A 22,639-nucleotide genomic window follows, 5' to 3' on the forward strand; every position below is an offset into this window, starting at 1 on the left:
GTTAATGTTTGTTTTTTTAATATTTTTTATTTAAATTTTATTTAATTTTATTATATAATTTTTAAATTTTTTTCATTAAAATTGAATAGTAAATAAATATTTTAAAGATGGCGGCCTTAATGGAAATTGCAACGGTGACGTCATAATTCAAAATGTCGAAAAACACAACGCCAGAAAGTTCGAGAAAACAAAATGACATCATCAAAAATGGTGGATCCAAGATGGCGGATCCAAGATGGCCGCCATGATCTACTTGTCCGTTACATTGTGTCCCGTTACGCTGTGTCCTGTTACGTTCATCCAAGATGGCCGTCGTGACATCAGAGCAATCGGTCGTTGACCCCGGCTCCAGCTCCTCGCGCTCCTCAGCCTGAAGCCTGCGCTCTGACATACATTTACATACAAATTTTATATATATATTACACAATCCAACTGCTTATGAATTTTAAAGTTTGTGTTACAAAATAACATTTTATTTCTGGTTATGTGCTACATTAATTTTAATTAACAATTAAAAATATTAAAAATAATGTGCAATGTGTAAAAAAAAAACAATCCTACAAACGAAATATTTTTGCAATTTATGTGTGAAGAAATTAAATTCCCTAGGTCCATGATGTAAAAACAAACATAAATTAATATGGGTTAGTTTTTTTTTGTCGTGAAATACAAAGGTTTTATTAAATTTTTTTCCTGAAAGCGAAGAATATGTATCAGGTGTAACAGTATGTATTATATGCAGTAAAGTAATTCGTGCTTGTAGTAAAGCAAAAATTCTCAAGAAAATATCTCTTAACATAACATTACACATTTATTAAAGAAAGGCTGTCAATATTAAAGTTAAGTAATTTTGTTCCAATATAATCCTCTACGATACTGTCAGGAACGCGAAGACAAGGCCGCAACGCGCGCCAGACACCCGGGGCCTGGTGGGCCCACACGGCCACTAGCGACACGTGAGCTTACCGTTGAGGCTTAGCCACTCAATCTCCTTACCGGAACCCCGCATGAAGTGGCGTGAATAGGCATCGTTTTTCTGGATGTTTAGGGTGTCGGGTCGGCCCGGAATGACGCGACATGTCACAACCACTCCAGACTGTTCCAGAAAGATGTCAACAGGTACATAAGCAACGACGCCGGCCTCCGCGGGAGTTCCGAGTTTGGAGAGTTCCGAGAGTTCCAACATCAATGCCTTTTGTGCCCACAAGGGATAGTGCATCATACAAGCATGTTGGCCCCTTAAGGGTACCGAATCCAGGGAATACCATTGATTCCTCTTAAGGTGTGGGGCTTATCTTAATTTATATTTAAGTTTATGCACAATATTTTAATTTTAAAACCACCTTAAATATACTTACAGAGCAGTTCAAAGTAAACACTGACAATTTACAACTTGACTAGTAAATGTAACTTTAATATTAACGTCATTTTATTACAGCATTTTTAAGCCTTGAGCCACCTTATGTGCCATATTTTTATTCAAGGGTCTGTGAAGTGTTAGCTATTAGGTTCACATAATATTAGTTTTGGTTCTTTTGTGCTGTTTGGCAGAAGACTGCTCTCTAACCCCACTTTCCCGCCACCGCCACCACGAGGCAGTCTTCAGTCTTCAACAAGCGATGGTCCAGGGCAGATGCATCGTCCTTCTGTTGTTCTCATTGACTACAGTAATTTTGGTAACTATAAATTTTCGTCCTAAACTTTTTTTACATTTTTCCTCCGCGTCTCCCTGGAATGTTTACCATGCAAGGCTTAATTCGGCCTTTATTAACTTCACTTGCTGTGTGATCCTTCCACCGTATGGTCCAGAATTTACGGTGTTGGTCGAATCCAGCCCACCGTTTTTAATTTACTGTCGAGAATACGTCTGCCGGCATCAACAGAATTTGTAATATTTCAATATAATTTTGTGACTCACCGAAGCAGGCTAGAGTACATCGTCATCATGTCAATTAATGGTACTGGCAGACTCCAGTAAAGCCTGTGCAAGACTGTCGCTAGTTCTTATCTCATTAAAAGTTAAGTGCAAAATGTATAATTAAGCTCTCAGTGATGTTGCATAAACATTAATGTATAATGTTCTGTCTTGTTCTGTGAATTTGTAACTTCGCCAGTTACAAACTTTGCAGTGTAATGCAAGTGTGTAACATAAACTGAAACATTTTCGAGTTGTGTAGTATTTCATATTTGGTAAATGTAAAGTATTCTCCACCATGGACTGCGACCAGCCAAACATTAATAAAATAATGTGCTTCCCCAACCACTGCTATCATTCAGAGAACCTATTCAGCCTAATCTGGGATGCAGAATGCCTAGTGTGCATTTTGACTTCTAATTAAACCTTAGCCACCAGGCCTAGTGGGCACGCTGGGTCAGACGACCCACGAAACATCATTGGTTAGCTGCAAGAGCTAGCCTGACGCAGTCCCGAAACAAAATCATTCTCGCAACCCACATTTGGCTTAACCCAGGTCTCGAACCCAGACAAGACACAGATGAATTTTAATAATGTAAATAGTGTAATATTTTTTAACAGGTTACCGTTCAGTGTCACATAAAGTTGTGTCCCTGGTGGCAGCCAGATGCGCTAGTGCACTTGAGAGGCCAAGTTGTAGCCCCGATTATAGGCCGGCTGCTGTTCCTCCTTCTTGTCCCTCAGTGGTCGCATTGCGTGGTCCATTTTTGATATGGCTTCTTGCTCAGGGAAGGTGGGGAGGAAGGAAGGTCTGGGGAGGATTGGTGGCAATTCCCAGAGGGTCACTACTGGGCCAAATAGGAGGTTAGAGCAGTCCCCGAAAATGCGCTACATAATGATCGCTCCAGGAAGGGAGGTTAGAGCAGTTCCCCAAGGGTCACTTCTGTGCCGCAAATTTGAAATATTAGGCACAAATTTATTTTCACCTAAATTCCTTAATATAAACTAAACGGATTACCTCTGTCAAAACATTTATTGATTAGCTACTATAAAGTGGCTTAACATCAAATAACTCGAATATACTTAGACCCATTCTAATGAATGTATAAAATAAAAGCAAAATAAAGAATCATTTAATGTTAAATTATGGGTGCGAACAACTTCTAAGAAGTTGTAATAAACTGAATCTTTATATGAATTAGAAGTAAACAATAAAAGTGTGTGAATGTGTTGACTTAAATATGAATGCCACAATATTAGTATCGTGAACTGAAAACAAAGGTTATTACTTTTCAGTGTCCTTCAATTAATACAACGTGCTATAAATGGTTTACTTCATACCAGTAAAATATCGTAAAACTTATTGAACCTATTTTATTAAATGTCTTCAATTATTGAATGAATTATATACAGAATGAAGTAATTTTCATTATCCTAGCTATTCAGTAAGTAGAGCAGGGTATGCCGTGGTGATGTTTGCTAGATTTATAGATTATATGAAATACAATATTTAAATAGTAACTCAAGTTATGATAGATGTAAACATTCTGGTACTAGATGGAAATGGTGTGTCGACTGACTTTAAGGATTTTAAATATTCCGGAGTGTTTGTTCTGCAAAGGTAGTAAATTATACGAGATTCCTTAAGAAAGATACGACCGACCTGTAGTAATAGTTCAGGGTAATAGAACTATGTAATATGGTTTCTGACTTCTTAATACTGGAACTCAGCATCGAATATTCCGCATCTTCATCCTTGAAACACCAGCGCAGCAGTTCCGCGTCTTCGTCCTGGGAACGCCTCTCTGCAGTTCCACGACTTCGTCCTGGGAACGCCTCTCCGCAGTTCTACGACTTCGTCCTGGGAACGCCTCTCGGTGGTTCTGAATGGACTCGAACTGATGATTATTCCGTAGCTTTCTATTTCTTCGTCCTGGGAACGCCTCAATATTTCTTATAATCTTCCTAGCCGTGGTTCGTTATCTTCATCCTGGGAAAGCCTGAATACTTCTTGAAATTCTTCGTATAAATAATTTATTTTCTTCTAACTGGGAACGCTTGAATAATTATTATAATCTTCGTATAAGTTGTCATTTCTCTTAAAATCAATAAATATTTTCAAATTATCAGTAGAATAAATTTCTCCTATTATTTTATGCAATTCTTCTAAATAATTAAAATGCCATAATTTTCAATTTCTTCTGTAATGCAATTATACGTCCTGCTTTTACGAAGGTTCGAATATTAATTCTCGTTTTCGTTTTCTCCGTCAAAATTCCGAACAAAACTTTTATTTTCGAGCAATAGTTTTTGTTCTACCGTCTTCGTCCAATACCAGAGTTTTTTACAAAATTTAGTTATAAAATATTAAGCATAAAACTTGAAAATACATTTCTTATTGGCTTAACAAAATATCTAATTACTTGAGCAAAGAAGTTTAATACTAAAAGATATACCTGCAAAATTATTAACTTATAGTTCATAGAGAAAGAAAGACACGTACACTGAAGTGAAATTATAAAATATAACACATTAATTTTGTTCCTCCATCTTGTTTTATAAAGTTTCCAAGTTCAACCTTTATAAAACTTTGCCAATTGTTCATCCTGATCGAATCTTTCCTATCAGAGTCCCACGATTATTTCCTAGCACCGCAATTGAGGACCCGGTGTGATTTTGCAAAGCTAGTACTATACATAATTTTTCTTCCCGCCTCAGGCCACGAACACGACCAGTAACAGTGTCCGGCTTCGTGACCGAGAGTGCTTTTCTCGCGTCCTCCAAGTGTAGTCTTCTTCCCAGAGCTCAACTTAGGTTAGCAGCTCCAGTCATGCCCCATTCTAATGTTCCAGGGCTGTCGCGCACGTATAGGTGCCCGGCCTAAGACATTTTTCACGAACCAGCAGATTCCCCCCTCCATATTTTCCACGAACCCCAGCCAAAGGCACTGACCGGCACCTTCTCTCCCGGTGAGCTTAAAAAAAGGTCTACTCACTGACCAGTGGAAAGCCTGCCTTCGCCATCTCGCAGTAAAAATGACAACTACTTAACTTTAGTTCCGTGACCTCTGCCATCTGCCATTCACACCTCTCTAGTTCCCTTCTAGCCCGACAGAGCACGAACCAGCTGGGCCTATAAGTGCCAGGCTTATGCTAGTCCCTCTTGCGGGACTTTTGTGAACTAACCTCTAGTCTGAAGTAGCTTGGCTTCTGGGTTGTAGCCGCGTCCTTGGCGAATATTTCACCAATGCTTCGGTCGACATTGCAGTCGCCATCATCAGGGAGCAATACTGCTCCCTGATAACACTTCATAGTTTCTCAACCACTGAGAAGCTTCCCTCAGTAGCAGCCCTCCGATGTGGTCGACCCATTCAGTCTGGGGAGTACCCTGGACAGCATTGCCTGTTCCCATTGGCAGAGCTGCTAGGCGGGATCTTCATTGTTCTTTCCTCGGAATGGTCTAGAGGCCAGTTTGCTTTTGGTACTTCTGGACATTCCTTGTGGGTTCCTACATATCTCGTACTTGAAGGAAAGTTATACAAGGTTCAGCAAGGTGTTTTCCCAGCCAAGGCAGAGCAGATGATCATCCCGATGGCAGTTCGGCAGGTGGTAAGGACTATGGTGGTCCGTGTATAGTCCGGGGTGAAACATCGCCAGGATACCACTGGTGTAGGTTTCTGATCCTGCAGTTGGTCTCAGCAGGGGTGGCACACATGGATGAATTGTTGTGGGTCGATGTCTTGATCGGCCCGCCCTAGACATTGCAGGTGGTTGACGTGTCCCGGCAACAGCGTCCAGTGCTGGAGTGGTGTGAGGTTGGGTGAAAGTCCTCCCTGGGCGTAGTGTGCTCAGACATTGTCGCCGAACAGCTCCTGCAGGCGGGTAGTGCCCAATGCTGAGAGGGGCTATGGAAGGGAGGGGTCCGGTAAGGAACGAGGAAGGGGTATTAGTTGGAGTACTAGAGCGAGCTCCCGAAGGCCGCCCCAAGGGGGTGGAAAGGTAGGAATCCTAGAGCGGGCTCCCAAGGGCCGCTCCAGGGGAAGGGAGTCAAGAGCGAGCTTCCGAGGGCCGCTCCAGGGGAGGGGAATCTAGAGCAAGCTCCCGAAGGCCACTCCAGGGGAGGGGAATCTAGAGCGAGCTTCGAAGGCCGCTCCAGAGGGAGGAGGGAAGAGATTCTAGAGCAAGCTACCGAAGGCCGCTCCAGAGGAAGGAAAAGAGTGAGAGGGGAGAGGAGAGAAGAGCAGAAAGCAATAAGCCAAATTCCAAATTCCTGCTTTTTTTTTTTGTTCTGGCCTGCCTTCATTAGTCCAAGGCACGTTATGTCTAAGACTAAAGGTTGATAGGATTGTCAGTCATGCCCACCAGGTATGGTGCTACTGACTGCAAAAAGTGTTGGGGGAAATCCTTTATTAATTCATTGGGGCCATTTTTCATTAATTCCAGTGTTCACCCTTTTTTAGGTGGCATGGGTGAACACTAACATTCCTGTGTGTCAGGTGTCTTGATGAGTGGGAAAAACCAGAGGTCCCGGTGTAAAAAACCACTGATGTCATGCCGAGTTCTGGAAGGCGTGTTGAGCGCCAATCTTCTAGTCGTGGAGTTGAACCTGGTAATCTTCTTGGAGGTGGTCTGCTGTAAACGAAGCAATGATACTGCCGGGTATAGGTACGGCTAAAGCCCGGATGAGGGGATTGTGATGGGCAGGAAGTCGGAGGGCGAAGCGGCCAACTTGACGACGAAGGTAGTAGGGGATGCACTGGACGTTCGCCTCTTCTAACAAAATGCGCCGAGGAGTGCACCGGGGCAGTCCAAGGAGAAGCCGAAGTGCCAGGTAGAAAGCAACGTAGAGAGGGCGAAAGGCAGTTCGCCTGGCGGTAGTCCAAATGGGGGCAGCATAAGTGAGAAGCGGCACAAAGTACAGCAGAAGAAGGTTCACACGTAGTGGGAACGGTAGTGGTGTGCCAGGCTTGAGTACCGGGGCAAGGGTATGGAGGGCGCCCTTCGCCTTACCACTTGCGATCCTGATGTGGGTGTGGTAGAGTAGGTGGGAGTCCAGTGTGACTCCTAAGTATTTGGCAGTAGACTGCCAAAGAATGTCAGCACCACCGAGTGAAATCTGTTGCATGTGGTCATCCTGTAGGTGACAGAAATACACAGCTTGTGTCTTGCTGGTGTTGAGCTTGATGCCGATGGATGTAAAGAAGCGACTGACGGTCCCGAATGCGGTGCGTAGGTGATGACTGAGTTGCTCATCCGTGTAGCTGTGCGCAATTAAGGCCGTGTCGTCTGCATACAACGTGATTGTCGTGAACATCGGGACAGGGATGAGGTGAATGAAAAGAGCAAATAGGAGCGGGCTGAGCAGTGATCCTTGTGGGACCCTGGCCGCAATGGGCCGCAGTTGAGATACGCAGTCCTCCACTCGAACGCAAAAGGTGCGGCCGTAGAGGAAAGAATGAAGAATCCTTAGGAGGTGGTGGGGAATGTATGCCGCTATCAGATTCGCAATGAGGACGCCGTTGTGAACAGAATCAAACGCACGCTTGAGGTCCAGCAGCACTAAGCCGCACCGCTGCTGTTTGTTGAAGGTGGTATGAATAACTCTGGTCAAACAAGCTAGCGAATACATGGGGCGTGGAGTGGTTAGGCCTGAAGCCAAACTGAAAATTTGGCAGTAAGTGTTTCTCTTGCACCACGGTGGAAAGACGATTGTAGAGAATCCGTTCGGCAATCTTCGAAAGACACTAGAGAAGAGATATCGGTCTGTAAGTGTCCGGTAGTTCCGGGGGTTTGCCCGGTTTCGGGATTAGCACAACGACGGCAGTCTTCCATGTAGTGGGGTACACGGCGAGCACTATCATGCTGTTTAAGAGTTTCGTGAGGTACACAATCCCAGCCCGCGGAAGATGCACCAGAACAGCATTGGGAATACCATCCCGGCCTGGGGCCGTCGAAGTGCGTAGGCCCGAAATGACCATCTGAACTTCGCGCGGGGTGACAAGCTTAATGTCCGGTGTATGGGCCAAAGGCGGAAGCGCAAGTGAGAGCCCGGGTTCAGCAGCATGCAGTGTATCATCCGATGATGATGAGGAGGATGATAAAAGCGGCATGGGTGCAGCACGAAAGGTGGTTGCGAGGTGCTCTGTAATCGCGTCTGCCTCTCTGCTGCAGTGTTAGCAGTGCGCCCGCCAGAGGTAAGCGGGGGCACCTCTGGTGTGGAGGCCTTGAGGCGGCGAACGAAGGCCCAGACTGTTTCGCTCCTGCGAGCGATAGCACAAAGTCGGCGTTCTTCTTCGAGAGCCCACCACCGCTTATACAGAGTTCGACAGCATGACCGCAAAATCTTGTAGCCATGCTGGTGGAGTGGGTCCCGTGTGTGTTGCCAGAGTCTGCGAATGCGGTTACGAATGCCCAGCAGTGTTCGCAAATAAAGCGGGAGTGGGTTGTTGTGCACTGCAGAGTCCTTCAGGGGGATGGAGGCAGATGCCGCAGATTTGATCACTGACACTAACTGTACGATCCAAAGGTCCAGATCTCAGGGAGTACGGATGGAGAAGTCCAGGATTATATCGCGAGTTATGATCTGCTGGAATTGGCACCAGTTTGCTTGCTGGAAGTTAAACCTGGGGGGCGTAGGACGAAAAAGAGGTTGAAGGTGGATGTGGCCGATAACTGGATAGTGATCCGAAGTACCAACACACACAATGGTAACATCAGTGATCGTGAGGTTGCTGGTGGTAATGAAAAAGTCAAGAATATTCGGCAGGCGGTTGGCAGCCGCTGGATAGTATGTGGGTTCCTCCGGGGGAAATATGCACAGCGGCGTGAAACGTAGGTAGGAGTAGAAATGGGCGCCTCTCCGGTTGGTTGTGGGACAGCCCCAGTGGCAGTGCCTGGCATTAAAATCCCCCATCCAAAGAACACGCTGGTCCAGGGGCCGGATGGATTCCATGTCCGCGATGGGAAACTGGTGCCCAGGTGGTATGTAGGCTGTGACGACGGTGGTTGGAGTGTACACATCCTGCAGGCGGATGGCAAAAGCCTCGATGGTGTCCAGAGGAGGCAGCCGAATGGCATGGCACCGGAGAGAGGAACGCACGAGAAGTGCGACCCCACCCCCTCGGTCAATACGGTCCTTGCGATAGATGGTGTAGCCGGGAAGTGACAGTCGATGTTGTGGGGTGAGCCAAGTCTCGGTGAGGGCTACGATGTCGAGGTGACGAGTTTGTAGCAGTTCGAGAAGATCCCCCATATAACAAGCGAGAGAGCGCATGTCCCAGGTGGCGACCTTAAGCCGTGTTGCCATCAAAGAACGAACACAGCACTTCGAACAAGATCTGGAACTTCTCGCTGTTGGTACATGCACTGTGCAGGCGGTGGACTGCCGCCCTCACAATGGGTAAGAACACACGGAAAGTGTCTAGTAGTTGACGCAGTTCCTTCATGAAGGTAAACATGTCGGAGATCTGAGCAGTAGGCAATTGAGGAGTGTCAAGAGTAGGTACGTTGCTGGTCTGTCGAAGGTTGGCAGCAAATTTCTTCGGAGCCTCTAGACCGGAAGTCGACGGAGGTCGTTGCACCGCAGGAGACTCAGGTGGTGGAGGTCCCTTGACCGTGGTTCGAGAACGCGACAAAGTGCGAGGTTGCAGAGGTGCCTCGCCAGGGAATGAAGCTTATGGGATGGCCGGAAAATCTGAGCTCTTAAACATAGGAGCTTGAGAGCTTTACGCAAGTGGCGGTGCCTTAATGCTTGCCTGTGTCCAAGCTTGTCTTCGAGGGCACAACTTTGAACCACCCACATGAGGGCCCTCGCAGTTAGGACACTTAGGGGTGCAGTCCGGTGGATGAGGACAGTCCTTGCTAAGGTGGGATTCGGCACACTTCATACATTGAGGCATCCTGTAGTAGGCCCGGGCTGAGTGACCATACCGCTGACAGTTGAAGCATTGAGTAGGGCCGTTTGGGGTGTAGCGGTCCGCTTTCACCAGAAAGGGGCCGATGTGGCGAATGGCATGTAAATCCCGTTCCTGTGTGCGGCCCTCAAGGGTTATTAAGTAGAGCGGCATGTATCCAGGTGATCGGGTGATCTTGGGGTCTCCCAGTTTCCGGATCTTGGCATCGTGGAAGCCCTGGGAGGCCAGACTATCCTCAATGTCTTGAATATAGAGTCCTTGGGGCAGCCTAAATAATGCCTTCACATTTCGGGACGACATCAGTGGATAGGTAAAGGGTTCCATCCCCTTATCAATAAGAAGCTGAAGGAGTTTTGTGTGAACTGCAGGTGTAGAGGGGTCGAATCGGATCTTATGCCCTGCTTGGTGCACCTGAAAAGTTTATGACTGTTGCTCCAAAGAACAAAGGAAAACCATGGGCTTGTCGCCCAGTGACCCGCGACAGTAGATCGAGGGAATTTTCGGTGGCCGAGAAGGATGGTGCTGGGTGCTAATAGGGCCATGACGAGAAGGGTGCTTGGTGCGAGTAAGGCCAATACGAGTAGGTTTCTCGGTGCGAAGAGGGCCAAGAATACTCTGGCTTTGGTTTGGTGGTTGAGTGATGGTGTTCCTCCGGAGCTTTAGTGGGCGGTATGTGCCCTGAGAGGTGTCCTTTCTTGTAGCTGTCTGTGCGGCAGAAGCCCTGGTGTAAGAGTCATCGGAAGATGACTGTCGGAGGGACGGTTTGCGCTTGGAGTTCTTGACGTGCTGAGAGTCAGTGTTGAGATCGTCACGACTGGAAGCCTAGTCGGCTGCGGAACCTACGGTGGACATCTCGCCACCATCATCAAAATCTGTGAGGTTGCTGAACCGACTGCCGAACACTCGTGATGAGGGGGTGCCACGTTGGGAGTAGTCATCCATCTGTTCCTCAAGGTGAGACTCAGCGACAGGGTGAGGCTGAGAGGATGCGAGCCCGCAAGAAATTGTTTCATCGAGCAGTGGACGATCACAATGGGTGGGAGCGTCATCTATCACTTGAGTAGGTGGCGTCTCAGGGATGAGCCGCACAGCAGATATGCCTGGGGGGGCATCCCGTAGAGCCTGGGGCTTCGGATGAGCAGAGGCTATGTCACTAGTCAGCTCTGGAGAGCTGGTGTGTCCATTAGTGAAGGGTCTGGTCATGCGTTGCTTCCGAACATTAAGTGAAACAAGGTTCGAGTCTAGTCGGGTATGTGAGCGGAGTCTTTTCCCTACTGCTACTGCGCACTTGCAGGGGTCAAAAGCACTGGTCTTACGACTACGACTATCAGAACAGTTGGATGATCTGCCCGACCTATCCGATTCTCTGGCCTCGGTCCTCCCCCGGCTCGGGATGGGTGCAGACTTTTGCTTAGGTCCATTCCAAACCTCAAGCAGTCCGCCCCCTTACCCGAAGAGGGTTCGGCGCCAGAAATAAAGCTAAATCAACTATAAGATCACTGAAAAAAACACAACTAAGCTAAAGTCCGCACTGCGCGCTGAATAAAAAGAAAATTGTCAGAAAACTGCACTGAAATAGAAAAGTAAATATTAGCTGTCACAACCAATAACACCCTCAATTCCCAGATTTCTCTGGAGTAAGGATCTCTGGCTAGGTAAATTTATACCTAGCTTAAATACAACTTCTCCACACATTGGTTACTGATACAAGCGATACACATTATACAACAGGTCATCAGTTGTCCCCCCAGTAACCCGCAATTAAGAACACTATTTATTTATTACGAACACATAGCACTGACAAGCATCTTACATGGTACATTAATTATAAAACATATATGCACAGTAATAAATGTCAATAATGCTTGATGCCATCTAGGTATGGGTTGCGGTACCACTCGTCGCCTATACCCCAAGGCTTGTATAGAGAAGCCTGTAGGATACTGCTTTCTTTGCGAGGTGGCCATGTTGGTTTCAGAGGGAGGAGCATGTAGCACTCATTCCAGGAGCCCGAGCCCAAACGCACGACACGACAATTCGCCCCCTCCCTCTGTGGCCTTGGCCTGGATCATCGCACTGGCCAGAGGTCAGTAACCTGAGCTTCAGTCCCAGGACTGACCCCCCTACACTGGCCACTGCACTATGCTGAGGATGGCCGGTAACAGGGCGGTCTGACCAGCCTTTCCCGTGGCCGTAGGGTCCTGGAGGTACGGTCTTGTCCTGGTGGAGAGGGGCTAGTAGGTTCCTGGTGGTTCGGGGTTTTTTGACTGATGTTTTCTGTCTCCATGACTGCAGGTGAATCCTGTTCTGGGAACTCCAAGTTCCTCGGTCTGGAAAGGACTCTTATTCTGGTTGCATCTTGCCTTTATGAAGGCGCCGCTCAGCGGTTGTCTCCATGACTGCATGGTCGATTTCCCCTTTGGGGTTCCTCCTTTCTGGCACCACTGAAAACCACTGCCTGAGTTAGTTTGGCTCAGCTTGGTTGTGGCAGAGTGTGGGGAAGGAGTTTATTGTGGTCGCTGTTCCCCTTGCGCCAACATAACCATAGCGAGGTCTCTTTGTTGTTCTGTGCAGCTTCTAGGATTAGGGTTAACACCACTTGGATTAGGGGCATTCGAGACACATTCCTGTGGTGCCCCAGTTAAGAGTTCGGCGGGACGTTCGTCCGAAGTGTACAGTTTTATCTTCGAAGTCCAATGTCACCTGCTGCTGCGTGAGCCAATCTTGGCCCAGCACGAGTTCTTCTCGAAGGTCCTTTGCGACTAGACATGGGATCTCCATCTCCACATCGGCTATGCAGCATTGTACCGCAGCATTGCCCAGTAAGGTCATGGTGGATCCCTGAGTTGGGACTTAATAGGGGTCCCTGTTATCTGCAAAACACTCTCGCGCACAAAATTAGCGGTGGCGGACGAGTCAATAAGGGCCTGAATGGGCTGTGAGTCCAGTTGCACCTTGACTCTTGGCAGTTCTTGTTGTGGGTGGAGCTGTGTGCACATAAGGCTAGGGGTTGGTCTACTTTCGAGCCGAGCTTGGGATTTGAGCTCTTCTGCCTTGGGTGTAGAGCTTGTTGGCACCACTTTTTCCCTCCAGTGGCCTACTGTGTTGAGGCTGTTCCTTTCAGACTTTTTGCAGCGGAGCACTGGGCAGTCTTGGTGAAAGTGTTGTTCAGGACAGTGCCAACACTTCGGCAATCTTTTGTTAGTGGTAGCATACTCTTGTACCAGGCTTGGTGGTGACCAAGGTTTACATGTTATAGTGCCTCTAGTCTCAAGACAGTCTCGCTGCACAGCAGTGGCTCGAACCATAAGTTCGGATAAATTTTCGGGAGGTGGATGCCGCAGAAATGGCCGTAGGTTGGGCCGCACCAGCTCCAACAAGGTAGGGAGAAATTCATTTGGGTCTCTCCCTGGGTGTAGCCTCTCATAAAGTTTCCTTTTCTGTAGTAAGAAACTTTCGACATCTCCTTCCTTTTGTTTGGTACCATATAATTGGGCGGTAAGCTTTGCCAGTCTTGGCTGGTTTCCAAAATGGTTCAGGAAGCCCTCTGTGAACTCTTCCCAGGTGTCATACAGCCCCTCATGGTTATTCCACCATCTAGAGGCTTCCCCAAGTAGTAATTGACCTATCATGTCCACCCATTCGGTGGGGTGGATTGCATATGACCGTAGGGCTTGCTCCCATTGGTGTACAGATTGCACAGGGTCCTCATGATACTGACCTCTAAAGGGCCGAGGTGCACTTGCAGATCTTGTACTTGAAGGTGCAGTGGGATTAACTCTACACTGGGTGCAGGTAAATGACATCCCAGCAAGGTCCAGTGGTGTATCTTCCCAGCCTAGACAGGCGAGATGGTAGTCGTGTTGGCAGGTCTGGCAGGTGACGAGGACTAGGGCTGTCCCAGGGCAGTTCGGCGCAAAGCACCGCCGGGGAGCTGGAACTGTTGGCTTCTTCTCCACCAGAAGTTGTCTGCAGGGCTGGCATATGTGGATATACACTTGTTCAATGACTTGTTCCAGGAAACCAAGGCATTGTAGTTGAAACTGGGCATTGCAGCATACACAGGGAATGCTGGGTCCATCTGTTGCACTGCAGCGAGGTGCTGCACAGGATCCAGACATCTTTCAGATAGGTTGGGTGCCACCAGGTGTTTTCTGCACTCCTGGAAGTGGATGTTGCTCTGGCTGTGATGAGAAGCTCTAGCCGTGGTAGGTTGTGGTCCTCAGCCTATCTAGACTGACATAGGCCCCACGTTGGGCGCCAAATTGACATGTCCCGGCAACAGCATCCAGTGCTGGAGTGGTGTAAGGTGGGGTGAAAAACCCCTCTGGGCGTAGTGCCCAATTCCGGGAGGGGCTATGGAGGGGGGGGGGGTCCGGTATGGAACAAGGAAGGGGTATCAGTCGGAGCCCTAGAGCGAGCTCCAAGGGATTGGAGAGGTAGGAATCCTAGAACAGGCTCCCAAGGACTGCTCCAGGGAAAGGGAGTCTAGAGCGAGCTCCCAAAGGCTGCTTAAGGGGAGGGGAATCTAGAGCGAGCACCGAAGGCCACTCCAGAGGGAGGAGGGAAGAGATTCTAAAGCTAGCTCCCGAAGGCTGTTCCAGAGGAAAGATGAGAATGAGAGGGGATGGGAGAAGAGAGGAGTGGAGAGGGGAGGAGAGTAGAAATCAGTAAGACAAATTCCAATTTTCCTGCTTTTATCCCCCAGATTTTTCTGTGGTAGGGATCTCTGGCTAAGAAAATGTATACCTAGCTTAAATACAACTTCTCCACACATTGGTTACTGATACAAGCGATACACATTATACAACAGGTCATCAGTTGTCCCCCCAGTAACCCGCAATCAAGAACACTATTTAGTTATTACAAACACATAGCACTGACAAGCATCTTACATGGTACATTAAATATAAAACATATATGCACTGTAATAAATGTCAATAATGCTTGATGCCATCTAGGTTTGGGTTGCGGTACCACTCGTCGCCTATACCCCAAGGCTTGCGTAGAGAAGCCTGTGGAATACTGCTTTCTTTGCGAGGCGGCCATGTTGGTTTCAGAGGGAGGAGCATGTAGCACTCGTACTAGGAGGCCGAGGCCAAACGCAGGACACGACATGGTATAGGGTCCTGCAACATGCACACGTGATGCTTGGTCCCTCCTGGGTATTGCAGCTGGGTGCGGCAGTTGTAAATCAAAGGAAAGCCCCATTTACTTACAGTTATCATATGTTCCACAAATGCATTTTCCTCCTGTTCGGAAAAAATTGTAGGCTTACCTACCTTTTGATCATGTTTTGTGTGCAGTCGGTTGATGAATGTTCCTTTTGCAATTTTGAAGTGTTTTGCAGCTTGTGTTATGGACATGCTTCCTGCTTTTACTTTGGCCATTGCAATTGACACCATCCCCGCTGCCTGTCTCTTAAAATTATTATATTTAAATTACGTTAAAGGGAATTTTGACTCGAGGGCGGGGTTCTTTGCCTCGTGGCTGCAGGCAGGGACGCGTCTAAAAAGGGCCCCCCGGGCTGTTTTTGCCACCCAGGATGCCGTAACTATTGAAAAACACACGTAAACGTAACTGGTTTTATTGCTGCATCACACGTTACAGTACTTCACCTTGTACAGTACATATTTACGTGACTGGCCGTATCATCGTCTACCTTCTCATCTCCGCTCACACGGCCCATGGGCGTCGAAAGGATATATTTTTTGGGGAGGACTTCAATTGATTTAGTTGTTGAGGAATATTTATCTCTTGGAAAAAAAAGCGGGGGGTCCGGGGTCCTCCCCCGGGAAAATTTTGGGTTTGTAGGTGCAAAAAGGTGGTTTTTAGGCATTCTTCTTTCCTTAATATTCTAATTATAGTTGGTTGCAATATATAAAATATTTTTTATAAAAAATATTATCAGAGAACAAATTTGTAAAAAGGCAGTTAACATATCTTCTGGTGCTATATCCACACAAAATTATTAATTTAAACATCAGGAGAAACCTGAATTTTACACATAAATGCCGCAGCACCATTAAGAATATTTAACACATGTACACAAACATAAGTAATAAAGTGGTTATATTCACTATTATTATAGGAGGGGACGAAATTGAAGACTTTTATAATGGGGGGGACGTGCCCCCCCCCCCCCCCCCCCGTCTACCTGGTTGCGACGCCCATGCACAGCCCTCGATTGGCGGTACTGATTAGCGTCTGGCGGAATTCTGGAAGACTACCACTACCACACCGAGGGGTGCAGGCTATCCTGAGAGTGATGGTGATGACGATTAAGGCACGCTGCGAATTTAGTGGATAGGCAGTGGTAGCCTGGACGGTAAGTTAAAAGAAGGTTCACTAGTCACTGATTAAGGAATTAGACAAAACACTGGAATTAACATTTACACATGGCTGATGGCGAGAACTAACACTAACATTTGAACGATAGAAATTACGTAGTACTCAAATGACTCGTAGTCGAGTTACATACATTTAATTATGAACTGCGCGACACGTCGTACGGCTGATTTAGGGCCGGCTGTGGAGCAGATGAAATCGTATTTGGAAATATTATCTATTGAAGCTACATGTTGTTTCTGGCGAGAGAAGTGAAGGCTCCACGTGCGTGGAGCTGCCAGCCCTGGTGAGTGCTGGAAGGCTACTGACGACTCTCCCTGGCAACCCGGCCAGGGAGGGGAAGAAAATCCGCGGGAAGCTATGGAGCACGGGAAGATGATGCTGGCCAGTTTTGTGAATGAAGAGAGTTTACAATTGCATTAATTAATTATTAAGGAAGATTTAACATATTAAATTTTTAATTGGTGTTTGTACTTTAAATTGCATGTGCACTGAATCCCCTTTTGCGCATTGCCACACCTGGCCAGGCGCTTCGTATACACAGCCGGCCGTGACATATGTCATGCCGTTCGAGGCACTGCTCCCCCTACTCTACATTGCACGCGCGGGTGTGTTCGTAGCACTAGCCCTAATTCAGGTGTTGAGGACACATAACGGCCTGTGCTCTCAGAGGGAGCACCGACGGCGGCGTCACAATGTTGAGGACATCTTTAGAAGTACCTTGACGCCAACCGCCGGTGCTCCCTCTGGTCCGCAAAGGTCGTTATGCCACAACAACACTGACTCCGAAGTGCGGCGAACACGCCCGAGCGTGATCTTCACAAAGTGTGAGAAAGTGCACCGCAACGAACGCCGCAGCGACGACAGCGCCTGGCCGGGTGTGGCAATGCGCCTAACTAATTATATATAATTATTTGTCAAGTTTAAACAACTAAATTAATAACAATTTAAAAGAGGATTCATGTAAGGGAAATTATGTCTAATTGTTTTATAAGCATATATTTTGTAACTTGTCTTTAAGTCCAAAACTGGCCAGGTCGGTTTTCCCGCGTTTCACGTGGTTAGGCGCGAGGCCGCAGGGCGGTCTCGCGCTCAGTTACCGTCTGGGACTCGAAGGGGTCGGACGCTCCGCGATCGTCGGGTCTTCAACTTTAGCATCTCTTCAACATTTCAGCAATAGTGTAAGTTTTCGGAAACCTTTTGATTAACTCGGCGCCGACCCCAACCCAGTCGCACGATATTTCGTGCGGCTCTTAATTAATTTAAATTCTTCCCACCAGGGAGCTTTACTTTTCATACGTAAATCCATGTCCAGTTTAAGGACCGCGTAATAGTGGTACGCAGTTTCCGGCTAATGAGCCAATGAATCGTTATCGTCGTAGATCCTCAGTAATAAGTGTTGAGAATAACACTGACTAACTTTCGTCTTGTAACTTTCTCCGTTTTATTGTGCAAAGTGTAACGTGTAATTAAGTGACTAACTTTTATGTGTAAGAATGTTTTACGTGCACGTCTTCAGTCGGCGTGCCCACGTAATTTCAGAGACGTTAATCTCGTAGCAGGCTAGACTGCAAACTATCCTGAGCATAGGATCTTTTCTAAGTATTTACGTGCCAGCCTAAGTTGTGGCAATAACCATTCATTTACATGCTAAACCTTCCATAGGGACGTGAAGCCACGGTTTCAGTGTGTCAATATAACTTTGCAATCTATCTTGGTCGCGCGAACCGTCACGTTTAGAGATACGCGTGTCATAGCGGTCCGACAACGGACGCGGCCAGTCTCGGGGCGTATGAGTGTATTGATACTGAATAAAGTGCAGTGTCCTATAAATCGTTTACCATTTATTTACAAGGCGTCCTGGGTGGCCTGAACAGCCCAGGTAATTTTTGAACGTAATTTTCAAACTCCGAGACGCGCTCCTGCCTGCAGCCACGAGGCCGAACCCCCGTAAAACCCCTGAGATATTTCACATTATTAATAATTAAATAAAAGCTAAAAACAGGCAGCGGGAGTAGCGTCATTTGGCGCGCAACTAGTGTGGCTTTCGAAAAACGAACTTTTGAACGTTTTTCAAACTTTATAAGGAACATCAAAATTAATTCAGCACAAGTGAGTTTAAGGCCGGCAAGTGGCAGTCAGTATTTGTGACATTTTATCATTCCGGGACTATTCATTAAGGAACATTTGTATTTTAAAACATTTTAAATTTACTTTCATTACTCGACGCGACGGTCTCACGCCAGGGCGACAGCGGAAGCCGGCGCGCCAGGACACGGGAGACGGCGCCGCGAGATAGCGACGGGAGACGGCGCGGCGAGATAGTAACGGGAGACAAGGAGATCGGTTTCGCCGCGACGCGATAACGCCGGCACCGCGGGATACGGCCGGGATCGGTTGCACGGCGTCTCACCGCGATCGGTTACGTCTCGGAACCACGGGAACAGCGTGCCACGACCGCGGGACACCTGGAAAACGCTTTCTCCGTGTCGTAAGGGGGTAGGGGCCCATAATGTCCAACGCTACTGTGTGAAAAGGTTTCTGGGGCCTGTGAGGGTGCTGCTGCTCCTCTCCGTCAGCGCGGCATGCCTTACGCTGCTGACAAGCTTGACACTCACGTACGTGATCCCTGACATTCCGGGTGACCCCCGGCCAGTGGAATGTTTTACGCAATTCGTCCAGAGTTTTTTCCGCACCTGGGTGGCCTGCTAAGTCATGATTGTGAAAATTTTTTATGGTAGCTTTTCGTGCTCCAATGGGTACGTGGGTGTGCCAGGCCTCCATATCCCCTGGCGTGCATGTCTGTAATACGCCATGTACGCACCGCTGATAAGAAAGCACGTGCCGGCCACAGACCTCCACAGCCTCCTGCGTTGCCGTGTCGTCCTGCTGAGTTTGTCGCACAGCCTGCAGTAGGTCTGACAAAGTGTTTGGGGGCCTATTGTCTGGCTCGGGGTTTGCCTGGGTGGTGATATACAAAGCTGCGAATGGCGGGTTTTCCAGAGGTGTCGGTGCACTACCCTGAGGGGGCAACAGGTCCTCCCAACTGTTGTCGTCCTGGTATGTGGTGTCTGGGTCTGGGTGACGGGACAGCTCATCTGCTAGCTGGTTTTCCCATCCCGGCACATGCTCAACAAAAATCATAATTCTGTAGTGTCATTGCCTACCTTGTGAACTTAGATTTACTGCCTTGCATAGAATCTAACCACTTCAAACACTTACTGTCTGTGTGTAACGTGAAACTCTTCCCCTCCAAGTGGTGCCGGTACTTCCGCACTGCCCACACGACTGCAAGGCACTCTTGTTCGTTTGCGTGGTAGCAGCGTTCGGCTGGCCCGAACTTTGCACTGGTGTACTCCACCACGTGCCGTTCCCCATCCTCACCCAGCTGGTAGAGTACCGCCCCCATGCCTACCTGACTAGCATCTGTTTGGAGCCCCGATGTGGCATTTGTGTGGCGCACATGTCAGGCCTATCTGGCCAGCCGCTCGAGGACCATGGCAAGATGCTGTGCATGCTCCTCCCATGTCCGTGACCAGATGATCACATCGTCCAGGTAGGCCGTGACAAACTTGCCAACAAACCCATCCAGGACGCGGACCATCATGGTCTGGAAGGTTGCAGGGGCGTCCATCAGCCCGAACGGCATGGCACAGAACTGGAATCTGCGAACGTCGGGGCCAGTGAAGGCGGTCTTGGGGCGGTCTTCTGGGCGTACGGGCACCTGCCAATATCCGGACTTTAGGTCCAGTGACGAGAAGATACGGGCATCCCCCAATCCGGCCAGTGCATCTGTGATGTTAATTAAATGAGGTGGTGCAGGTACAGTAATTGAGTTTATTGGTTTAAAATTAATGCAGAACATAAGTGAGCCATCTTTCTTCTTTGCCATTACCACAAAACAATTATATGGCGACTCACTTGGTTCCACGACCCCATCTCTCAGCATCTCGTCAATTTGAGCCTGAATCACCTCCTTCTCTCTGGGCTCGAAACCAAGTGGTTTCAAGAACCGGGGCTCGTGGGTGCAGGTGGGGATGGTATGCTCGGTGACATTGGTGCGCAGTAACATGTCAGTGGCTGCAAATACCTGGGGCTGCTGGGCCAAGACGTCCTCAAACATTGGTACAAACTCACGCGGGTCCTCTTTGCGTAGATCGGCCAGTGAGACAGGGTATGTGGGTTGTGGGGGGGTTGGCTGTCCCAGGCAATACATGGTCCTCCGGCCCTGCCGGTCTACGTGCACCTTACCCTCTCTGACATCGATCGTGGCATCCTCCTGGACCAACCATGGTAGGCCCAGGATGAGGTCGTCCCTCAGGCCTCGTACCACCAGGGCAGTTGTTCGACTGGACTGATTCGCATGGTGACAGTTACCTGGGCGCGCCCAGATGTGAGCGTGCAAGTCCCCTCTGTGGCCAGCTGGATGTCCTCCTCGCTGGTCTCCAGGTCCCCCTCTGGCACCAGGTGGGTCGCGATGTATGTGTGGCTGGCTGCGGTGTCCACCAAGGCCTGAACTGGATGTCCGTTCAGTAGGACAGGCACCCGGAGCAGCGTGCCGGTGTTGTCCCCAAGTCGTCCCAGCCTGGACGGTCCGTAGTCAGGCACAGCAGGGGCGACCGATGCCGTCGGTGGTGCCTGTTGATGGGTGGTGCTCGCCGACGACCTGGTGCGGGATGCTGACAGGTGACGCGCGCCGTGGCTGTCAGGCGTGGCAGTCAGTTGCGGTGCAAGTGTGCGTGCTGGGCGTGTAGTAAGGGAGCAATGGCCAGCTGTTCTTCTGCTCCCTACTGGCGGTTTCCAGTCTGGTGTTCCCTGCCTTCCTTCTTCATCCATACCTCGGACCTGGTAGGGCACGCATTGTGCCAGTGGTATTTTTCTGTCCTGCAGTACCGGCACCGCGGTGGCCGACCGGCCCCTCCCTCCCTCCTGGTCTGGGCGCCGCTCTTCACGACGATTCGCTCGCTCCTGTCGCGGCCCGATGGGGTGCTGCAGGTTCTGCAGTGGCGGCGGGCCCCCATAAGGGACTAATGCTCGGGCATCTGCCGGTGCCACTGCCTCCCAGGGTGTTGCTGATCTCAGCACTGGTGGTGCCCTGCGCATGGCCCCGGCCGAGCGTAGATACTCCTCGATTTCCCTGGCCAAATCAATGAAGTCTGCTAGTGGTAGCCCTGTGGCTCTTCGCAGGAACGGCCGCAATTCCGGCACGACCAGCTCGCACACGATTGACGTGACTCCGCTCATGAGCTAGGTTCCCCCTAAGCGCTGATGTAGGCGAGCCTTGTTGTAGATAAAGGCTTCGACCTCTTCTCCTTCCGCCTGTGGGCGGCAGAACAGCTGACGTTGCGCCTCCGCGCGTGCCCTTTGGTTCGTCAAATCGTCGCTCCACTGTGGTGGCAAACTCCTGCCAGCCTGCGTAAATGTCCCCCGTTTCGGCCCACCAGGCCTGGGCTCTGCCCCGGAGCTGACCACTGACCCGCTCCACCAAACACTCCACTGGCACGTTCAAGAGACGTTCACAACATGCCTGAATGAAGACTCGCGGATTTTCGTGGGCTTGTCCCGCAAACTCCGGTAGTGCCGCCGGTGCCCCTACTGCTCGGACAATCGGTTGTGCCTGTACGTGTCCTTGTTGCACCACCTCGTACTCGTACTTGTGACACATAAAAAGTCATTCTCGGAACTGGAGAAATTCACCCCGATCGGTTCACGCGCATGCTTCACTATCCCGCATCCATGGCACTTAGCTGTTTCTCCAGGCTGCCCGCGACAGCCAGCTGCACTGCATGTTTCCTGTTGCCCGCGCCTCTCTCTCTGCTGATCTGACTCCGTTTTAATGTTCAGTGAACATGAACATATTTTTCCCGCGTGATCAATCGTAGCTCGCGGCAATGAACACCATCCGCACCTGCCCTCCATGTCCACAGCAACTTCCCGTATGTCCTGCATGACGTCACCCGATTCACACTGTCCTAACAATGTCACAATAATGTTCTCACAATGTTCGGTAGTTATCTTGACATTATCGCGCGCGGCTGATGGGCCGACTTGGGTTGGGTTACACGCAGAGCGGAGTTGCGATAAGGTGCGGAGCGGAGTCGAGTTGCGATAAGGCGCGTAGATGCGAGCGTGAGATGCATAACTAAGAAGCTTCTCAGGTCATCCCTTATCTGTAACTCGCCGCGCCGTCTTCCTGTTCCCCCGTTCGTACTGTCGCGTCACTGGGTTTTACCGACTTGAAAAATTTTGAGTTTCTAACTTGAGAAAATTTGAAATTTTTTAAGTCGTGGCCACACGAGAAGGGCGCCAATTGACATGGCCGTGGCTAGTCCCTGTCATTAGTGGCACGTCTCCGGCTGCTCAGGGGCGGTAGATTAGGGTTCGTGCCTCGTGGCCTAAGGGATCTAGCCTGCCCAGGATGACTTCAGGAAATAAAAGTTCGCATGAAGTTTCCGGGTTTTATG

General features: G+C 49.0%; 1 protein-coding gene across 1 annotated transcript in view; it reads left to right on the forward strand.

Moving 5' to 3' along the window:
* The first annotated feature begins 1,245 nt into the window (after nt 1–1,245).
* LOC134534399 (uncharacterized) overlaps nt 1,246–22,639 on the forward strand; it is a 90,282-nt gene continuing 68,888 nt past the window's right edge. Inside the window, exons 1-2 of the mRNA XM_063372864.1 lie at nt 1,246–1,282; nt 1,552–1,676. Of these exons, the coding sequence (XP_063228934.1) occupies nt 1,634–1,676 (43 nt within the window). The 5' untranslated portion in view covers nt 1,246–1,282; nt 1,552–1,633. The remainder of the gene's footprint in view (nt 1,283–1,551; nt 1,677–22,639) is intronic.

This window comes from Bacillus rossius, chromosome 7, assembly GCF_032445375.1.
Source record: "Bacillus rossius redtenbacheri isolate Brsri chromosome 7, Brsri_v3, whole genome shotgun sequence".
In the NCBI taxonomy this organism is placed as follows: Eukaryota; Metazoa; Arthropoda; class Insecta; order Phasmatodea; family Bacillidae; genus Bacillus; species Bacillus rossius.